The sequence below is a fragment of the Rhinolophus sinicus genome, chromosome 13 (genome assembly GCF_057876585.1).
Source record: "Rhinolophus sinicus isolate RSI-liver-muscle chromosome 13, RSI-T2T, whole genome shotgun sequence".
NCBI lineage: Eukaryota > Metazoa > Chordata > Mammalia > Chiroptera > Rhinolophidae > Rhinolophus > Rhinolophus sinicus.
In genome coordinates this window covers 38,180,716-38,199,654 of record NC_142513.1, presented here as the reverse complement: position 1 = coordinate 38,199,654, position 18,939 = coordinate 38,180,716, and the positions used below count along the sequence as shown (strand labels likewise).

At 43.0% G+C, this 18,939-nt stretch overlaps 1 protein-coding gene across 1 annotated transcript in view; it reads left to right on the top strand.

Moving 5' to 3' along the window:
* BFSP1 (beaded filament structural protein 1) overlaps window positions 1-18,939 on the top strand; it is a 52,528-nt gene that overhangs the window by 3,063 nt on the left and 30,526 nt on the right. The window contains exons 2-4 of the mRNA XM_074317555.2: window positions 3,301-3,361; window positions 13,901-13,996; window positions 16,600-16,692. Coding sequence (XP_074173656.2) covers window positions 3,301-3,361; window positions 13,901-13,996; window positions 16,600-16,692 — 250 coding nt within the window. The remainder of the gene's footprint in view (window positions 1-3,300; window positions 3,362-13,900; window positions 13,997-16,599; window positions 16,693-18,939) is intronic.

Here is an 18,939-nt window from a genome sequence, read left to right as displayed (position 1 = left end):
CGCATGTGGCCCTTGGTAAAAAACGTTGAAAAAAGTTTGGACACCCCTGATGTAAGAGATTCATTCCTTTAAAAAATATATAAATCAATTTAAAAATACAGATGTCCAGGCCTCACTCTGGACCTCAACCAAGAATTTCAGTTTTTATGAGCCCCTCTGTTAAGTCCAGTGAACAGCCAGGTCTAGGGTTTGGGAGTCCCTGGTCTAGGGTAGCCAGAGGTTTTCTTCAAATGTGTTCTCTGAGTTCCACATTCTCAGTCTGAATCTTGGGCTGGTTATTTAACATTGTTTACTGAGCATACTTGTATTTATCAGATCATAATCATTGATTGCATTCCTATCAGCCCTTCTCTTTCTGATTTTGACCCATAGGAACAGATTTGGAGCTGGAAGAAGGGACCTGAAAATCCACCTGTTATAGCCCTTCATGGGAAAACTGAGGCTTGGAAAGGGTATTCGGCAGGATTTGATCTCGGGTTTTCTTGCATTGGGCCCATACTCTCTCTAGGCTACTATGTCTTGGAGAGAAGCCATTCTTGGACTCTTGCAGAGTAACACCCAGTGGTAGGACCTAGGACCGCATTCAAATGCAGCTAATGTTCTCTAAAGCAAAGGGAAGTGTACGCTGGCTCAGATACCCAGCTCCATGGGCCAGCAGGATTCCCTAGATCTCCAAATGCCTTCATGTGGTCATTAGGCCACAATCTACTGTGATTTTGCTGGGCAAGCATGACTCCCTTAAGCCCTCATTGAAGGAATGGCTATATTGAGTTTTCTTCATTTCACTTGCTTCTGAGTTATATGTCCATCATGGAGCAGTCCCTTCAGGCTCCGTGATTTATTTAATAATTCCCATTCATTTATTCCCTCCCATTACCCCCTTGGAGAAATTTGATATTCTGACTGGGGTAGTGGGATTTGAAAAATTATAAAAACCATACCCATCCACATAGATGGGTATACACACACAAGTTTGGTTTCACATTCCAAAGGTAAGTTAATGGCTAGCCAAAGCAGGTGAAGATTATACAGATATGGGAAGGTATATGCAGCCTTGTCAGGCATATTCTCTACTTAGATAGTTGAATAATTTCAAAATCAGGTCTGCAGAATGTCAAAGACAATAAAACTAAATAAAAATAAACAAAAAAACCCCTATCAAAATACAATGGTGAATATAGTAATTATCCAAATTGCTAAAAACCAAAATAATGTGGAAAAATCAGATAATTGAAGCCAAAGTTTTTTTTCACTTTATGAATTCACTTACACATTCACTTATATGAATATATATGAATGTTTTATCATGAATATTTTATAATGAAGTCATTTGTCTTTAATATCTAGATTTTTACTATAGCATTAAAATCACATTAATATGTTGTTTATCAAACTTGTTTTTTTTAAATTAAAGTTTATTGGGGTGACAATTGTTAGTAAGTTACATAGATTTCAGGTGTACAATTACATCATCTATAAATCCCATTGTGTGTTCATCACCCAGAGTCAGTTCTCCTTCCGTCACCATATATTTGATCCTCTTTACCCTTATCTACCACCCCCCACCCCCCACCCCCCTTACCCACCAAACTATTGTCTGTGTCTATGAGTTTTTGTTTTTCATTTATTTGTCTTGTACTTTTGTTGTTTTTGGTTCATATACCACATATCAGTGACTTGTTTTTAAGCTACAGAAATTCTTAGATGTTTCTAGCAGGAAAAAGCAGTGAGATAATTAAATTTTGTTAACAGTTTTAATCTCAAAGCTAATTAACCATTAAAAAAATTTCTAGCTCCATTAGAGCTACATGCAAAAGAGACTTCTAAATGTGACATCCTGGTGTGAAATATAAAACTAATGTGACTATGTTTTTCTCTGACTTCTCACCTCTCTTAGTTTGGAGTCCTCCTGAAGTGGAGCCTGGGACAGAGATTTGAGGGCAGGTAGCCTATTTGGGAGGTGACCTCAGGGAGCATGGACTGGGGAGTGAGGAAGTGAGGCTGGAAGGAAAGGTAGCTAACGGTGCATTATCCAGAAGGTCACCCCTGTGGCAACTGGGACTGAACTGTGGAGTGCAGGACACACCTCACCTGTCCCAGATGAGGGCAAGAAAGCTGGGGTATTTATGCACCCACTCACCTTCCTGCCAGGGGCACTGACTCTCTGGCCCATCCAGCCTGCTCTGCCCGCCATCCCAGAGCAGGCCTATTGGTGTGCAGGGGTGATGCTGCCAGGATGAGGGTGATGTGCTGGGAGCATCTGCCTGAGGCTTTGGGCCAGTTTCTCAACCTCACTTTGGTCCAGTTTTCCAACCACATGTGGGGGTAAGGGGGAGGAAGAAATTTTCCTCTATCCTACTAGGTTCATTTGGATGGTCTAATAATTAAATCTACATGAAACAGATTAACAAGAGAAAATAACCAAATTTAATTACATATGTACAGATGGGAACCTCACATACCTGAGAGGGTCAAAGACAGGGAAATGATGTATATATGACATTCAGAGGCACCTTGGGGCTTTAGAGGGTCATTGCAGGATGATAAGAAGAGCAGACGCTCAGTAATTAGAAGTTTGCCCTGCCGTATAGATAGGTCATAAAAAGTGATTTCTGGTGAAAGCTCTTATTACAGGCAAGGCCCCTAATTTAAATTCTTTCAGGAGAGGTAAAAGTTTCTCATGAGCTCTCAGGGTCTTGCTTGCTTTTAACTCAGGACAACTCAAATGCCAGAGTGGCACATTTTGGGGAAGCCTGTTCTGAAACCCTTCCATGGCAACAATAGCTGCTTTTCCCCAAGGTTTTGTGAGCATTAAATGGCATAATCCAGAAACATGGCCACATGTCAATAAATACAATAGTATAGGAAGTCCAAACAAAGTCAGGTTAGTGGTGTTTGCCGTGGATCATGCAGAGGGCAGCTTCCCAGTGTCTGTGCTACTGCTGTACTTGAGTTATAGGTGTGCCAAGATGTGATTCCCTCACCCTTGGGTGGCTGGGAGGGAGGTGTTGGGCCTTGGGGCTGGGCCTCCAGGCTGGGAGACTCCAGTTCCACTTACCGCTCCCAAGTACCCCATGTATGGTACCCATGTTGGCACTTTCTGTGTGTGTCATGATGTAAAAGAGGTTGGGAGGCAATGGACTTGAAAATGCAGCATTAGCACCTGCTTTCAGATTAGGAACTGCTCATTGAAGAGCGAGCACAGAACTCATCTCATATTAAATTTAATGCGGATTGTGTGATCAACACGTGTGGAATCATGGAAGCCACTCATCTCTGGCTTATATGTCCAATTTGCAGGTATGAAAAGGAATGTGAAGGTCGACTGCTGCTAAAAGAAATGCTTGAGCGGCTTAATAAGGTGAGCTGAACAAGTCTTTGATTTTGAGTAGATTAATGACAGGATTGAACTAGATGGCTGTGGTGAGTGTTTTTCACACCCCTTCTTTGTGTTATTTTCAGGATTCACCTATTTCTTTTATGGTCACTCTCTTTCTTGACTTTGTGATTTCAACTAAATCTTTGTGTGAATTCACACAGCCAGACACATACGCCTTACCACAAGATACAGGGTGTGGGAGAGAACCTAGATTATTAAATTTATTGCTTGTGCTGGGCTATCAAAACATGCCAGCATTACTGTGACTGGAGTTGTTTTGCTATTCAGACATCCTGGTCCCAGACACCAAACTTAGGAGGGCACTTGCTTTGGGCAGTGCGTATTTGGATGCAATGATACATCTATCCTGTTGTCTAAAAGTTTTAAGATTATTCTTCCCAGAGAAATTCAAGGGAGCAGAGGAAGAAACTTCCATTTCCCCTCAAGCTCCTCATTCTCAAAATAGCCACATATGGGCACCAGGGATTCTTAGCTTCTTGCTGGAGACCCTCCTGCAGAGTTTGTGTGGAGTTGTTCTTTGCAGGGGCACCTTCCTTCGTCTGGTCCTCTATCACCATCCTGACAGATTGGATTTTCTGCTGTAGACAGAAGAACCTAACTACCAATTAACAGAATAATCCTGGACCACAGAGGTAGTTGGACAAACCAGGGATGGCAAATAACTGTAAACATTATCCTTTCCTGATCATTTCAGAGCTCAGGGACCCATGGAGACTGTTTAGTTGAAGCGTTGTTTATTCAGGGCACATGGCTGCCTTCTTCCTCTCCCCTCCTGCCCTGCCCATAACCTCATCAGAATTGCTGATAAAGCACAACACCCTTCCCTGCTGTGCCCAGATGTGTTCCTTCTCCACATGGAACTCCAGTCAACTACTTCAGACCTTCAGGAATAGCTCACGATACTTGCTTTCTGTGGCTTTGTCCAACCTCAGTTGTCTGCAATTATTCTGGTAATTGGTGGGAAAGTCAGAACTACAATTTGGGGAAACTGAATTTTGCTTTGTCTGTGTTACCTACTGCCTGATACTTCTGAGTCCTTCTCTGTGTGAGCAGAAAATGAATTGTGTGAAAAGAGGTGCTGTGAATAATTACACAGGTTGTTTGATAGATACTGGGATTGTCTCAGGCCAACTGGAACATATTAGCACCCCAGATGTAAACACAAAGGTGGTGGCGAGAGTGTGCTTCAGGAGCCGTAAGCTCACAGGTTCAGTAATTGACCTTGTGTTGATGGTTGCTATGGCCCATGCCTGTTGGAAGTCTGAGCTTGGGATTGGGGCTTATTAGCATCTGACATCACCCAGCTGTTCTGCTGACACTTGTAGTTCATCCCATTCTTTTTGATGGCGATCCCAGGCTGCCAGATGGGGCAACCCTCCTGCCCACAGAACACCACCTTCAGGGATGTAGGTACCTGACACCCTTCACTTACTTGCCAGTCTAGCCTCTCCTAACATCACCATGTTTTGGTTTGTGAGTATTTGTCCTCACTGCAAGCAGAGCTCTCTCTGGACTAACATATAAGGTTGTCACTCACCCAGTGCCATTGTGTGTCCTCCTCAAAGAAGAGGGAGAAAAAATGTAGTCCCTCTTTTTACCTTCGGTAGAAAGTGACACTGAATTTAAAAACAAGCTCAAAACTTCTGTTTGTTTTCTCTTATTACTAGACAACACATATTCTCAGTAGAAAAGCAACACATGTTCTCAGTAGAAAAATAAGAGGTTATGAAAAATAAAGTGGTTGCCAGAGGGTAAGGGGGGTGTGGGGTGGGGGGTGGGAGATGAGGGTAAGGGGGATCGAATATATGGTGATGGAAGGAGAACTGACTCTGGGTGATGAACACACAATGGGATTTATAGATGATGTAATACAGAATTGTACACCTGAAATCTATGTAATTTTACTAACAATTGTCACCCCAATAAATTTAATAAAATAAAATTAAAAAAAAAAAAGAAAAATAAAGGAAAGGCATTTGATCATTTCACCCTCCTGAGAACATGAGTGTAACACCTTAATGTGATATTGTGTGGACAATTGAAGTATCAGTCCTATGAGAATGTTATGAAGGTTCTAGGGAAAGATACTACCTAGAACATGGGCGAGGGCCAGCACAGGGCATCAGTGTTCCCTAGTCTAGGGAAAGACGCTTTTGCCCACAGTGAGCTATGCTATCCCTAAAGGTGTGTGACCTATTAACAGAACCCTTCACACTATTGCTGAGTATCTATGAGAATTTGGGTGAATTGCCTCACCTCCCTGAGCCTCAGCTTCTTAATCTGTGAAATGGGAATAATAATTGTTCCCACCACCATAGCAGGGGATATCTGTCTGTGTTCCTAGTGAGAATTAAATGATATAATAATGTTTGTGACTTGCCTGTCATAGTTATTATTAAGCACTTCATGCGACGGATGGCAGCTTAGTTTTTTCCATAGTGTAGAGTGCCTAACCCTGGTGGAAAGGGAGATAGTCTTCGATGGTATATGGAAGAACAACTTTTTAATATTAATAGTTGTAAATTTATTTTTATGATTACCTTTTTCCTATAGCAGGTGACATTTAAAAGTTACTTTTTAAATACATGCAAATAAGAATGAATCAATTTGAAGAAACATATGGGTGAAGAACAGTTCAAGCAGTACTCGGATGTAGCAGAAATAACCAACACACCATGTAAATGCAGTGAGATGGAGAGGTCCTTGCACTAACTTGCAGGAACCTCAGAACCTGTGGTTATTGGTTTTACCCCCAGAAATGACCCAGTCCAACCCCCTCTCTTTGCCAGTGACGAAACTCACTCTTGGTGAGGTTAAATGACTTCAGAACCCTACCATCTATCTGTGTGGCAGATATAGGCGGAGTAGTGTCTTTTATGTCCATGGCTCCTTCTTCACCTCCGAAGGATAGTCGAGAATCTCTGTCTCCCAGGAGACAGACACAAAACCACTGTCTCTGGGTAAAGATGGTCACTTCACACTTGATGTTGGTGCCGCGTCCATTTTTCCTGGGCAGCGCCCAAGGTCATGTAGTCATACTGAGCACACTGGCAGCTTCTCTGGCTGTGGAAACATGTATGATCCGCGGGAGGCATAGTCCAGAAGTGTGGGCATTAGTACCCTAGGAGCGACCCTCAGCCACTGAGGCATAGGAGAAGGTGGATGAGTCCCTCAGTTGGCCCATCCTTTGTATCAACAGTTCATAGGTTAGTTCCTCAGTCTCTCAGAGGACCTTTAGCAGGACTGAGCCCAGTTTGTGCAGAGTCATAACTTGCTCATTACACAGCTTTATTGGCTCTGTTTCTTTCCCTGTATCACCCCCACCTTCCCTACCAATGCTCCTGGAATTACCTCTCAGATAAATGATGGGTACCCAATCTTTCCCTCAGGGTCTGCTTCTGAGGAACCCAAATTAAGACAGTTTCTCAAAGGGTAGGCCACGTGAAGCCTGGCCTTTTAGATTCTCTGTCCATTGAGATAGATGAGAAGAAGGGGGTGAAAATGAAAGAGTAAATGTTGGCTTATGATATCAATGATTTTGGTCAATAAATCTTTGAATGTTTCCACATATCAATGAGGTTTTGGTGGTCAACTCAGTCTCAGTGTCCATTTCCTTTGGTCTCAGTGTGCATTTCCTCTGGTCTCACATCCCTGGGTGTGGCCATAGGAAATGGGGGACAGCAGGAATCATTAACAGAGTCTTTGAATCTTGCTTGGAAAATATTACAATGTATGTGACAGGACTGATTATTGCTGCTTTCACAAAACATCTATTAATACTTCCCATGTAACTAAACCTCCATTTAAATAAAAAGCTCCTGTATTTTTAACCACCAACTAAAGCAAGCCATTCTTTGCTATGCACTTTGAAATGAAATAAATTCCTCCACATGCTACTTACATACTATGGTCAAAGTTACTCAGATTTTTAAGACTTTTGATGTAGTAAGAATTCCTAATGACTTTTAAGTATTTGTGTTTGGCTAACCTCTTGGATATATAGAAGGTGTGATCAAACAATACAGTGAATGTTTAAATAAAAAAAATTATTACAGTAAAAGACACACTGTCATTAATCCCCTTCGAAATACTCCCCCTCGCTTTGAACACACTTATCCCATCGTTCTTGCCACTTTCTGGAGCCGTTCTGGAAGTCCTCTTTCATGAGTGTCTTTAGTTGCCCTGTCATGGCTGTCTGAATGTCCTGAATAGATTCAAAATGTTTATCTGTCATTGTGATGAAGTCACATGGCGCCAGATCTGGTGAATAAGGTAGATGAGGACATACCGTAATGTTTTTATTTGACAGAAATTGCCATATACCAGAAGTGATGTGTGACATGGAGTATTGTCATGATGGATGATTTACGGCACACTTTAAAACACACCTTCTCTCAACCATAGCTCACACTCGACTGACTGCACCGAAAAGGCTGAAACTTGTCACACACTGTTACTAAGTTTCAACATGCTGCTTCCTGTATTGAAGATCCCTGCCTTTCCATTGGATGGCACTCGGCAGCTGCATTGACCATATTTTGTGATCAAAGTGGAAAGGCTCCATGTCACACATGGCTTCTGGTCCAGCAATTTCTGTCAAATAAAAACATTACGGTGTGTCCTCATCTCCCTTATTTACCAGATCTGACACAGTGAGACTTCTGGCTCTTCCCCAAAATCAAAATGATTTAGGAAATCCAGGCAGCCATGACAGCACAACTAAAGACACTCACGAAAGAGAACTTCCAGAACTGCTTCAGAAAGTGGCAAGAATAATGGAATAAGTGTGTTCAAAGTGAGGGGGAGTATTCTGAGGGGGATTCATGGCAATGAGTCTGTTACTGTAATAAATTTTTTTTAAATTTAAACATTCACCGTATTGTTTGATTACATTTTGGTCATATATATACAGAGGGTGCCAAAAAAATGTATGCACATTTTAAGAAATGACAAAGCTGTATTAAAGTTATGCTGATGTAACCACTTTGAGCACCTCTTGTAATTGCAGAAGACAAATGTGACTTGTATTCATCATTTGTTATCAGTACATATTGAGTATTACAATTTTAATACAGTTTTTTCCTTTCTTAAAATGGTATACATTTTTTTGGCACACGCACAAGATCTGACAATTAAGTTCATGAACTTGTTGCAATGATATCAGAGGTATTATTCGTTATGAATTTGTACCAACTGGACAGTTAACCAACTTTACTATTTGGAAGTGCTGGAAATGCTGCGTGGAAAAGTTAGACGACCTGAACTTTTTGCCAACAATTCATGGCTCTTGCATCACGACAATGCACCAGCTCACAGGGCACTGTCTGTGAGGGAGTTTTTAGCCGGTAAACAAATAACTGTATTGAAACACCCTCTTTACTCACCTGATCTGGCTCCCAATGACTTCTTTCTTCACCTGAAGATAAAGGAAATATTGAAAGGAAGACATTTTGATGACATTCAGGACATCAAGGGTAATATGATGACAGCTCTGATGGCCATTCCAGAAAAAGAGTTCCAAAATTGCTTTGAAGGGTGGACTAGGCACTGGCGTCAGTGCATAGCTTCCCAAGGGGAGCACTTCAAAAGTGACCATAGTGATATTCAGCAATGAGGTATGGAGCACTTTTTCTAGGATGAGTTCATGAACTTAATTGTCAGACCTCGTGTGTGTGTGTGTGTGTGTGTGTGTGTGTGTGTGTGTGTGTGTGTATTCCAATAATGTCTGATGTTGCTTATCTTAAGAAAACTGTAAGGAGCAGACTTTAAAGTTTTGCTCTTTTTTTTTTATGTTTTAAATCCCCAGAATTTAAAAATGATGTAAGCTGTAGTCAAATGCTTTCAGTTAAGGACAATTTAAATTTAAAGAAATACTTAAAGATGCCATAGGCCCTTTTCTATGTAATTCGTGTGTCTTAAACATGTCTGGGAAAGAGCTAGAGTCAAGGGAGTTCAGGGAATGAAAGGGTGGGCATGAAGCTTTCACCTTCAGGGCTACAAGCCTCTCAGATGCTCAAGAATTCCTAAGGCTGGAAAGAACTTCTGGAGAAGAGAAGGAGAGGGAACTGGGAAAGAGGAGTTTAGGAGGAGGCTGGGGTTGAGGAGGCTCAGAGAACAGAAGGGTAGGGGTAGAGCGAGGAAGAATGGAGAGGGAAATGAGGCAGTGGGTGGAGAGAGCGTGGAGAGCTGCTGAACATACCTAGCCCCTTCCTCCAGGCCAGCCTGAGCACCTGGAAGGAAAGTGACCTGAAAAGTTTTGGAAAGTTTTTTTTATATTCAGGATCAAAGTAAGTGTTTTATTTTCTTTTTTCTTTTTTTAATTAGGCCTTAATTAACTAGAAATTGTAATGAACTTGAATATCCATTCTTTAGCAGTGGTTTTTTGTTTGTTTTTGAATTGGGCTGCTCAGAGGTGGATTTGGGCCTGGATGTAGATACAGACAGTGGGGGTTTGAATGGGTTTTTAGCAGTTCTGTGAATGGGTTGGCAAGGGTAATTTTTCAAGGGTACATTGAATTCTAGTTATTTCTCCAGTCCCTTTTTTAACAATGGTCAGATCCGTGGCTCTGAAACTTCAGTGTGCATCATCAGCGTCCCCTGGAGTGTGTGTCAAAACAGATTCCTGGGCCCTGACCCCAGAAACTGATCCAGTGGGTTTGGGATCTTCCAGATATTTAATATTTTTAATATTTCCCAGGTGGCATGGGCCAGGGATCACACTTTGAGAACCACTGACCTAGGTCTAAAACACACACAATGTCAGTGTTGGAATGTTTCCTAAAATTAGACTAGTGACCCAAAGTCTTGAATTAGAAAAAATCTAGATGCTTCTGCTTGTGGAGCTTTTGAAAGTGCAGCTGACAACATCCAAAGCATAATAAAAACACAAGCGTATACACATTTCTGAGTTCTGGTGCAAACAAAAGAAAGCACTTCTAAACAAATTCTCTTCAACATATCAGCAACTGTACATTCCAAAGGTACCTACTTACCTTTGGGAATTTTCCGGGGCAATTTATCAGATAATTGTCTTCAAAGCAAGAAAATATGCTTGCAGAAGCCTCTGGTTAATATCTTTTTTAAGGACAAATATTGAGTGGCTTTTTATTACCATGTTTCTCCGAAAATAAGATCGGGTCTTATATTAATTTTTGCTCCAAAAGATGCATTAAGGCTTATGCTCAGGGGATGTCATCCTGAAAAATCATGCTAGGGCTTATTTTCCAGTTAGGTCTTATTTTTGGGGAAACACAGTATCTCCATGAGCAGTTTTTTAAAAAAATTAAAGTTTATTGGGTGACAATTGTTAGTAAAGTTACATAGATTTCAGGTATACAATTCTGTAATACATCATCTATAAATCACATTGTGTGTTCACCACCCAGAGTCAGTTCTCCTTCCATCACCGTGTATTTGATCCCCTTTACCCTCATCTACCACCCCCCTCCCCCCTTACCCTCTGGTAACCACTAAACTATTGCATGAGCAGTTTTAAAGGCTTGGTTGATGGGATACAAGAGTGTTGTTTTGGCATGATCCTAAGAGAGAGTTGGGATAAGACTGGCAGGCACCTTGCAGGATGGGATCAGGACTCAGCACGTACACTCTTGACCAGTAGAGAAAAGCCCAAGACATATTCCAGTCCTACTGTCTTCCGTTAACCTTTAACTATCTGAATGACCCACACAGTCAATCTGGCTCACCCTCCCCTAGTTTCTGAGCTATGTTTGGCAGAGCGCTCAGGTTCCATGGATTTGCTTGAAAGGGTTCTGAGGCGGAGGGTTGTTGGGAGGGTGGGGTGCCTGTTCCCCTCATCACATCCTTTAAGAAGAGCATCACTGCTTTGCCTCTATGCATTGGCTTCCTGGACATATTTTGTTTGAAGGATGATATTTGTGTCTTAAAAAAGTTTGAGGACCAATTATCTCTAGGGTCCCTTCCATTACTAAAATTCTGAGAGTTTGATCCCTCTATAAGCAATAAAAAAGGGTTATTGAAACCCTATTTTCAGTTCTTCAGCTGTAGTGATTGTGGATAAATTGTAGATGAATTTTACGTAAAAATTAAAATGTTTGAGAATTCTCTGCCCCACCTCACCCATCCTCAGCAGTAGTCTTAAAAGGGGCATAAGGGGTGAAAGAGGGTTGAAAAATATCCAGAAAGTTCAAGTCTTCACCCAATACTCCCTCTGCCCCAGATTTAACTATGCCCCCTTTAAGGGGTGTCCCATCCCCAGAGTTGAAAATCACTTCCACAAAGAACCACTGTACTTGAAGGGAATGGGCCTGCATCTCCAAATGCTTTGACTTTCCTTCCTATCAGTGTGGTCTTGGTAGAACTGTCAATCAAGATGATGGTCTTGTGAACTGTTGGCCAATCACAGCTCTCTCTCCCAGAAACATGACTCCTGAGGCACAGAGATGAATTCATCTGGAGCTGGGTCATTCTGAGGGCAGTGCCATTAACTCCTGCTGCTTAGGTTCCTGGGACTGCCCTGGTGTCTGTCCTTCCTGAGAGATGGCTGTTTTTCCTTTGGGGGTCTATAAATTACCCTTTCCTATTGCTGGAAAGATACCCAGGCTTTCTTTTCACCATCATTCTTCTCACTAAAGGGTTTTACCAGGCTCATGTGGTAATTCTAGGTAATTCAGAAAGCCAGATACCTGGACCTCCAAGGGGCCTGCCCACTTCCCCTGGGGAATTAATGTCTTATTTACACAAGGGCAAATAAGGGTCCCATAGCCCAGGGTTGGGCAGTATGCATCTTCTGAAAGCAAAACAATACTGTTGAGTTTTCATTGAACTCTGTGTATCTGTCCCTGTGATAGGATCTGAGGACCCCCAGAATGGTAAACCCCCAGAATGGTAAACTCCTGAAGGCAGAGCTCCTCGAAAGTCAGTAACTGATTAATTCATTAATCAAAAGAATGAGCCCAGAAGCCAAACACCCACAGTTAGATTTCACATTAACTTAGTTCAGACAATTCAGAGCCCTATACCTGGAAACATGTGACCCTTTTTGTAATTTGGTTCATTCATTTAATTCAGATTTTAAAAAACAAAAACTTCATCCCATGTGTGGATCTCTCAAAGAGTACAATTTTCCCACATGCTCTTGCTTCTCCCAGTGGGTAGAGGAGGCCCAGCTCCAGGGCTGAGAAGCAAGTGGAGCCTCAGAGAAAGCAGGCAGGAGAGTCCGGGGCCACAGAGAAGGAGCCAGCTCTGGATCTCGGGGTCCTTCCTTCCATCTTTCTGAAGGTTCCCTACCTTGTCACCAAGTGTTGGTGTCCCTGGTACCCATGAAAGGATTTCAGAGGAAACAATCTTTAGAGGAAAGGATTTGGTAACTGGAAATTAGAGTGTAGAGAGGCTGGGGGATTCACCCTGGAGCAGAAACCTGGAAGAGACACTTAGGAAGAATGAAACCCTCCACTATGCCTAAGATTAATCCTATAGAGCTGTTCAGTGCGGAAGCCTATGCTAACATCCATCATGTTTTTAACAAATCATTAATGTCAGTGAAAAATTACTTAGCAAGGTCTAAGGTTTTGGTAGGTATGCATGGCAGCGGTATCTCAGGAATGGCAATTTTGAGGAGCCCAAATAACACTCACCTATACTATGGCACTGGCCCACTGAAGTATTAAAGTCAATTCCAGTCATCACAGCACTATCTTATTAAGAGCACAAATAGCTCTTCAACCTCTTTGGTTTATCCAAATAAGATCCATGAGAGAAAACTTGGTGAATTATCGAAAAGTTTGGTGAAAACATTAAACCTTCTGTCATAAATGTGATTTCCAACTTTAAAGGAACCAATGCAATGTACCACAGCAATCATTCTAAAACATACATTTTGTATTAAACAGTCATAGTCTAAAGGTAAGAGACAACAGTCCTTGGGAGAAAACTACTAAAATGAAGTTTTCAGTGTTATGGGAAAACTATTTCTTAATCTTAGAAATTCAACTCACCAATAATGAGATATTGAACAAATATAGATGTAACTTAAAACTTAAGGTTGTTGGTATATAAATGACTCTCACTTTGTTCCTGATCTTTCTAGATCAAGGTTTCTCAACCCTGGCACTATGACATTTTGGATCAGAGAATTCTTTGTTGGGTGGGGCTGTCCTGTGTATTGTAGGATATTTAGCAGCATGCTTGGCCTCTACCTACCAGATGGCAGTCGTAACACCCCACCCCCCAAATGGTGACAATTAAAAATATCTCCAGATATTACCTACTGTCCCTTGGGGGTAAAATCATTCCCTGTTGAGAGCTATTATTCTTGATCAGGTCCAATGTGCTAACCTTGGACCTGCCTTGCTAGAAATGCAGAATCTTAGAACCCCACTCTGCAGACCGACTGAATAACAATCTGCATTTATTAAAACCCCAGGTGGTCCATGAGCACATACATCCAGTGATTTCACACCTATGCCAGATGCCTCCATTGTGAGCCCCATAGAGCCCGGTGTCAACTCTTTCTCATTGCAGGAAGCTGATGAAGCTTTACTGTGTAACCTGCACCTTCAGATCGAAGCACAGTTTCTGCAGGATGATATCAGTGCAACAAAGGACAGGTACAAAAAGGTATCCACAACCCTTCTGAAGACCTTCCACCAGATAACCCAGTTCGTGTTTGGCCAGATAAGTCTGGGGCACTCGTGGCTGAAAAGTGAAACTGCTAGGGTGGGTTACTTTTGTGTGCATTGCCCCTGAACCAAGTGGGTGATGGGTTGGTTGCTGGACAGCTCTTAGTGAGCCAGACATACAGGAGGAGGCAATAGTGTGTGTGTGGTGGTGGTGGTAGTGGGGAGAGTGAGGGAGTGAGGGGGAGGGGTTAGGAACTAATAATTCTATAGTACATTACAGTTCACAAAGTGATTTTACACAGATCCATCTTGATTAAGGTATAACCTGGCAGTTATTTCAGCTCAGAAATTGAAGAAATACAGAAAATGCAAAGTATATGTACTTTTTAACTCTACCTCTGAGCAAGTACATTGAGGGAATCCATGGTGCTTAGAACCCTCCGCTTTGATCTGTCCCCCACCCCTGCCAGCTTCTCATAGGCCTGATTCTTGGGGGCCTTGGTACTGGAAAAATCAAATCCTGGAGCTATGTGATCATGGCCAAGTGGCCTAACCTCTCTGAGCTTCTTCATTTTCAAAATGCAAATGCCAGACTGTCCACAGAGCTGTGTGGTTAACTGAATGTTGCAGACCTGTGGCCATGGCCCTCAGGGCTGACCTGTCCAGGGGGCTCTGGCCTCCCTCCAACTGCCAGTATCTGCAGCCCTTCCTCAGGACTTTCTCCAGGCAGTGGAGGGCTGCTCCACCTCATAGGAAGTTTTGAGGAATTAGTACCCCGGGAGAAGCCTCAGCCAGTGACTGATGCAAGGTGGTGGGTACACCTCCCAGCTCCCTCTCACCTGCTACTCTGCACTGGCTCCCTACTGGGACTGAACTGGTGCCCACAGTTGTAACACACCCCTTCTTGGCTGCCTTCCCTCCCTGTCTCACCTCCCCACTCCACTTCTCATGTTTCCTGGCATCTTTGCCCAACTAAACTATTTGCACTCGGATCCTTCTCTCAGGGTCTATGCTTAGTCAGCTCAGGCTGCTATAACAAAGTACCACAGACTGGTCAGATTCTGGCAAGGCCCTCTTCCTGGCTTGCAGACGGCCACCTTCTTCATGTGTGCTTGTCTGGCTTTTCCTAGGAACATGTGCATGGAGAGAGAGCAAGATGTCTGGTGCTTCTTCTTATAAGGGCACTAATCCTATCATGGGGCCCCACCCTCATGACCACATCTAAATTTAATTATTTCTCAAAGGCCCCACTTCCAAATACCATCCCACTGGGAGTTAGAGCTTCAACATGTGAATTTGGGAGGAACACAATATTCAATGTATTGAATAGTCTGCTTTTGGGAACCCAAACAATACAGGAAAGCACCTGGTACAACCTATAGCTTCGCGAATGCTCAGTAAGCATTGGATTCCCTTCCTGCCTTAGTTTGTACCTGCTTCAGCATGAAAGTGGCCCTGTTCCTTTGCAATGAGGGGATATTCTCTCTCCCTTTGGTTTCCTCCAGCTTTCCATCAGGTCTGTTTTGGTTCTTCCTCTCCTGCCTTCCTGACTGCTGTACTTTTCTGGAATCAAGGGAGCAGTGCCTGGGGGCAGTTTCTAAGCAGCTCAAAACACTCTTTAGGGCCATTTTAAATAATAACAAGAAAATAATAATAATAATAATAATAATAAGCGCTCACACTGTGATGCTGTCATGCATTATCTCATTGGATCTCAACAACAACCTCATGAGATAATGTTTTAGGTCAGGTTCCCCATCAGCAGAGATGTAGGTGGTGATTTTTGTGGGATTACTGTGTCGGTGGAGAGCGCCCAGGAGAAGGGGAGGGAGGAAGGGAAGCGAGACAGCTCAGGGTAGGAACAGGGCAGGGGCCTGGGCTGGAGCCTCAGCCTGATCTCACCGCAGGGGTAAGGACTCGAGTGTGAGTCACACTACAAGGTGGTTTGCACCTTGAGGCAAGAGGGTTGGTCTTTTGTACTTCTGTGCCAGTGAGTTCCTGGCCTGGGTTGGGGCTGAGGTGGGATTTGGGGATAGTGTATAGCTTCCTACACAAGGTGACCATTATCTGGCCTAGGGGGCAGCTGTGCGACGTTATCAGTCCTCATGCACAGAGCTGGGCACAGATGCTGTTCAGATTGTTATCCTGCTTTTATAGAAGGGCCTGAGTTTTAGGAGATATAGATGGCTTGCTCGAGGCTTCACACAGCTAGTGAGTTAATCCGGGACCAATTGACCAAATTCCATCTTTTGACGCACTGCCCTATTCTGGGGTCAGAAAAAGCCCTTTTGTACCCTCTGGGGCTCCTTTGTCCTCCAGCTCTGCTTTTCTGTCATACCCCTGCCATCCAGGGCTCTATGAAGACAGCAGCAAAGAACCCATGTAACTGAAGGGAAATGTCAAAATAAACCAAGCTTCAGTTTATCTGCTGCATTGTTCTTCTGAAGATTAAAGATATAATGTATTCTCTGCACAGATCACGTCTGTCCTATTTGTGACAATGGAACATGTGAAAGCATTCATCTCAGGGGTCACCTTGTCCTGGAGGGAGAAACTTGGGCAGTTCAGGTTTCAATAAGAATGCTTTCTTTCCTCCAACAGAATCTTCTCGAAATTCAGACTTATGTCAGCATCCTGCAGCACATCATCCAGACCACCCCTCAAGCATCTGCCATTACAGGTGGAATGAAGGAGGTAAGAATCGGAGTCCAGGCTGCAGGGAAAGCATTTCTGAAGGTTGTTCTCACAGCCCTGTGGGATTAGTTAACAGACACCAGAGAAAGGCATCAGGCCAGACTGTGTGGAGCTGCAGTGGGTTACCTCCTCCCCACTCCCACTGCACATTCACATTAAAGTTTACTCTTCTGTTCTTTTACTCAGACTGTGAAAGCTGTTCTTTAGACATCTGAGGACATAAACTGTGTCCCTGACCATTTTCGTAGGTGTTTCCTCTTGAGAATCATGGGTTGTTCTTCCTTGTATAGTTTACAAGAAACTGCCAGACTCTTTCCCAAAGCAGTGTATCACTGTTGCATCCCCACTGGCAATAGCAGTTTCTGTGGCGTTGTGACCTTGCCGGCATTGGGAAGTCAAGTATTTATTTGTTTTTGTTGATTGCTCTTCTAATAGATATGCTGTGCACCTCTCTGTGATTTTAACTGTACCACCTAATGACTAATGATGTTGAGCATCTTTCCATGTGCTTATTTGCCAATCATGTATCTTTTTTGTTGGAATATCTTCTCTAGTCTTTTGCTGATTTTTAAAATTAGGTTGTTTTCTTATCTATCTTAGCAATTTGGCCGTAGGTTTTGAATACATAGAGCCTCAGATAATTAGTATTATATTTTCAAAGTTGGCCTCTGCTAATGATTATGTAAATTGGTGGCATGAAAAGTATTGGGAAAGGATAGAGATTATTGAAGCTGAACTTTTAAAAATGAGGATTTGGATATAAAACATTATTTCCAATATAATGTTCCACATTCCTTCTTCACTTGGCTCTCTAGCTGCTCAACAGGATATTGATGTATTTTTTTCCTAATGCGTTTCATGGGATTTTGTGATGCATAAAAACATAAACTGAAAAGGATGCAGATTAAAACAAGAATGTCATTGTATCCCTTATTCTTAAGTTGTGGTAGCCTGGTACAGGCTTTCATGGGCTGGTCAACTGATAAGACTTTGGGGGTTTTTTGAAAGGATGACTTAGGACAGTGGTTCTCAACCCTGGTGACACTTGGAATTGCCCAGGAGTCTGCCCAGACCATGCCCCAAGTCAGTTAATGGGCCACCTGCACAACTGGTAGGCTAGGGCTGCTGACTGCTTGAGATTTTTTGTTTTAACTTAATTTTTTTCATATGAAAGCTTAAGAAATTTCCAAACTTGCTTTTGAAGACACACTTGAACTCTGTCACTGTGGGGACAGAGCCCCAGAGAGTAGTTTACAGGCTCTCGGCCTCACGTGGAAGGGTGCTGGCTCGGGTGGTGAATGACCGTCGGCTGTGGCTGATTGGCCGTCGGCTGTGACCGGTTAGCCGATTGGCCGCTGGTGTAACTGCTGCGGCTATGAGGATTGCCGAGGAGCCGAGCAGAGCCGAGCAGAGCCAAAGAGAGCGGAAGAGGAGAGCCGAGGAGAGCGGAAGAGGAGAGCCGAGAGAGAGGAACAGAGTCGAGAGAGTGGAGGAGCGTCGTCGGTCGGTCGGTTGGCGGAAAAGCGGACGGCAGGTCGGCGTCCGGTGGGCCCAGCCTCCAGTGAGACCGTGGTGGTATGGCTCCCCTACCTATGGCTCCGTGGGTGTTCCTTTTCAGCCTCACCATATCCTGCGTTCTTGTGTGGGGAGCAGGAGCAGAGACCCCGCAGGCCTCCCCGCCTGAAAGATGGCGCAACGAGAAGGCCTCCGCGCACGACAGTCACATAACATCTAAGAGGCAGGAAAGTTACTTTTTTGGGCCTTCATGGGGATATTTTTGTCCACCAATGATCATTTCAGGTTCCCGCTTTCCTCAATTGATGTAACCAAGGTTGCTACAAAAACCTAAAATAGCTTTTCCTAAAGCCTTAATTTTCTTTGTTAGAGATTTCTTTCCAGATACCTCATTTTTATTTTGCAAACACATTTCCCCCTCCTCTAATTCAAAAGTGTTTTACACCAGAGCACACTTAAAATCATATCTTCTGTTCCATGTGACATAATTCTTCTGAGTTGGAAAACTATAGAGACTGTCTGGACTTTTTTGGAGAGCATCAATCATCATCAGTGATCATTAGCATTGCCCAACTATAGACCCACTGAGTGAGTGAGAATCTGCTTTGTTAGCAAGATCCCCAGGGATCCATGTGCATGTGAAAGGTGGAGAAGCACTGATTTAGAAAGAATCACATTCTTTATTAATCTTAACTTAAAAACTCTGCATATAAGTTAAATGGTCACTTTCAG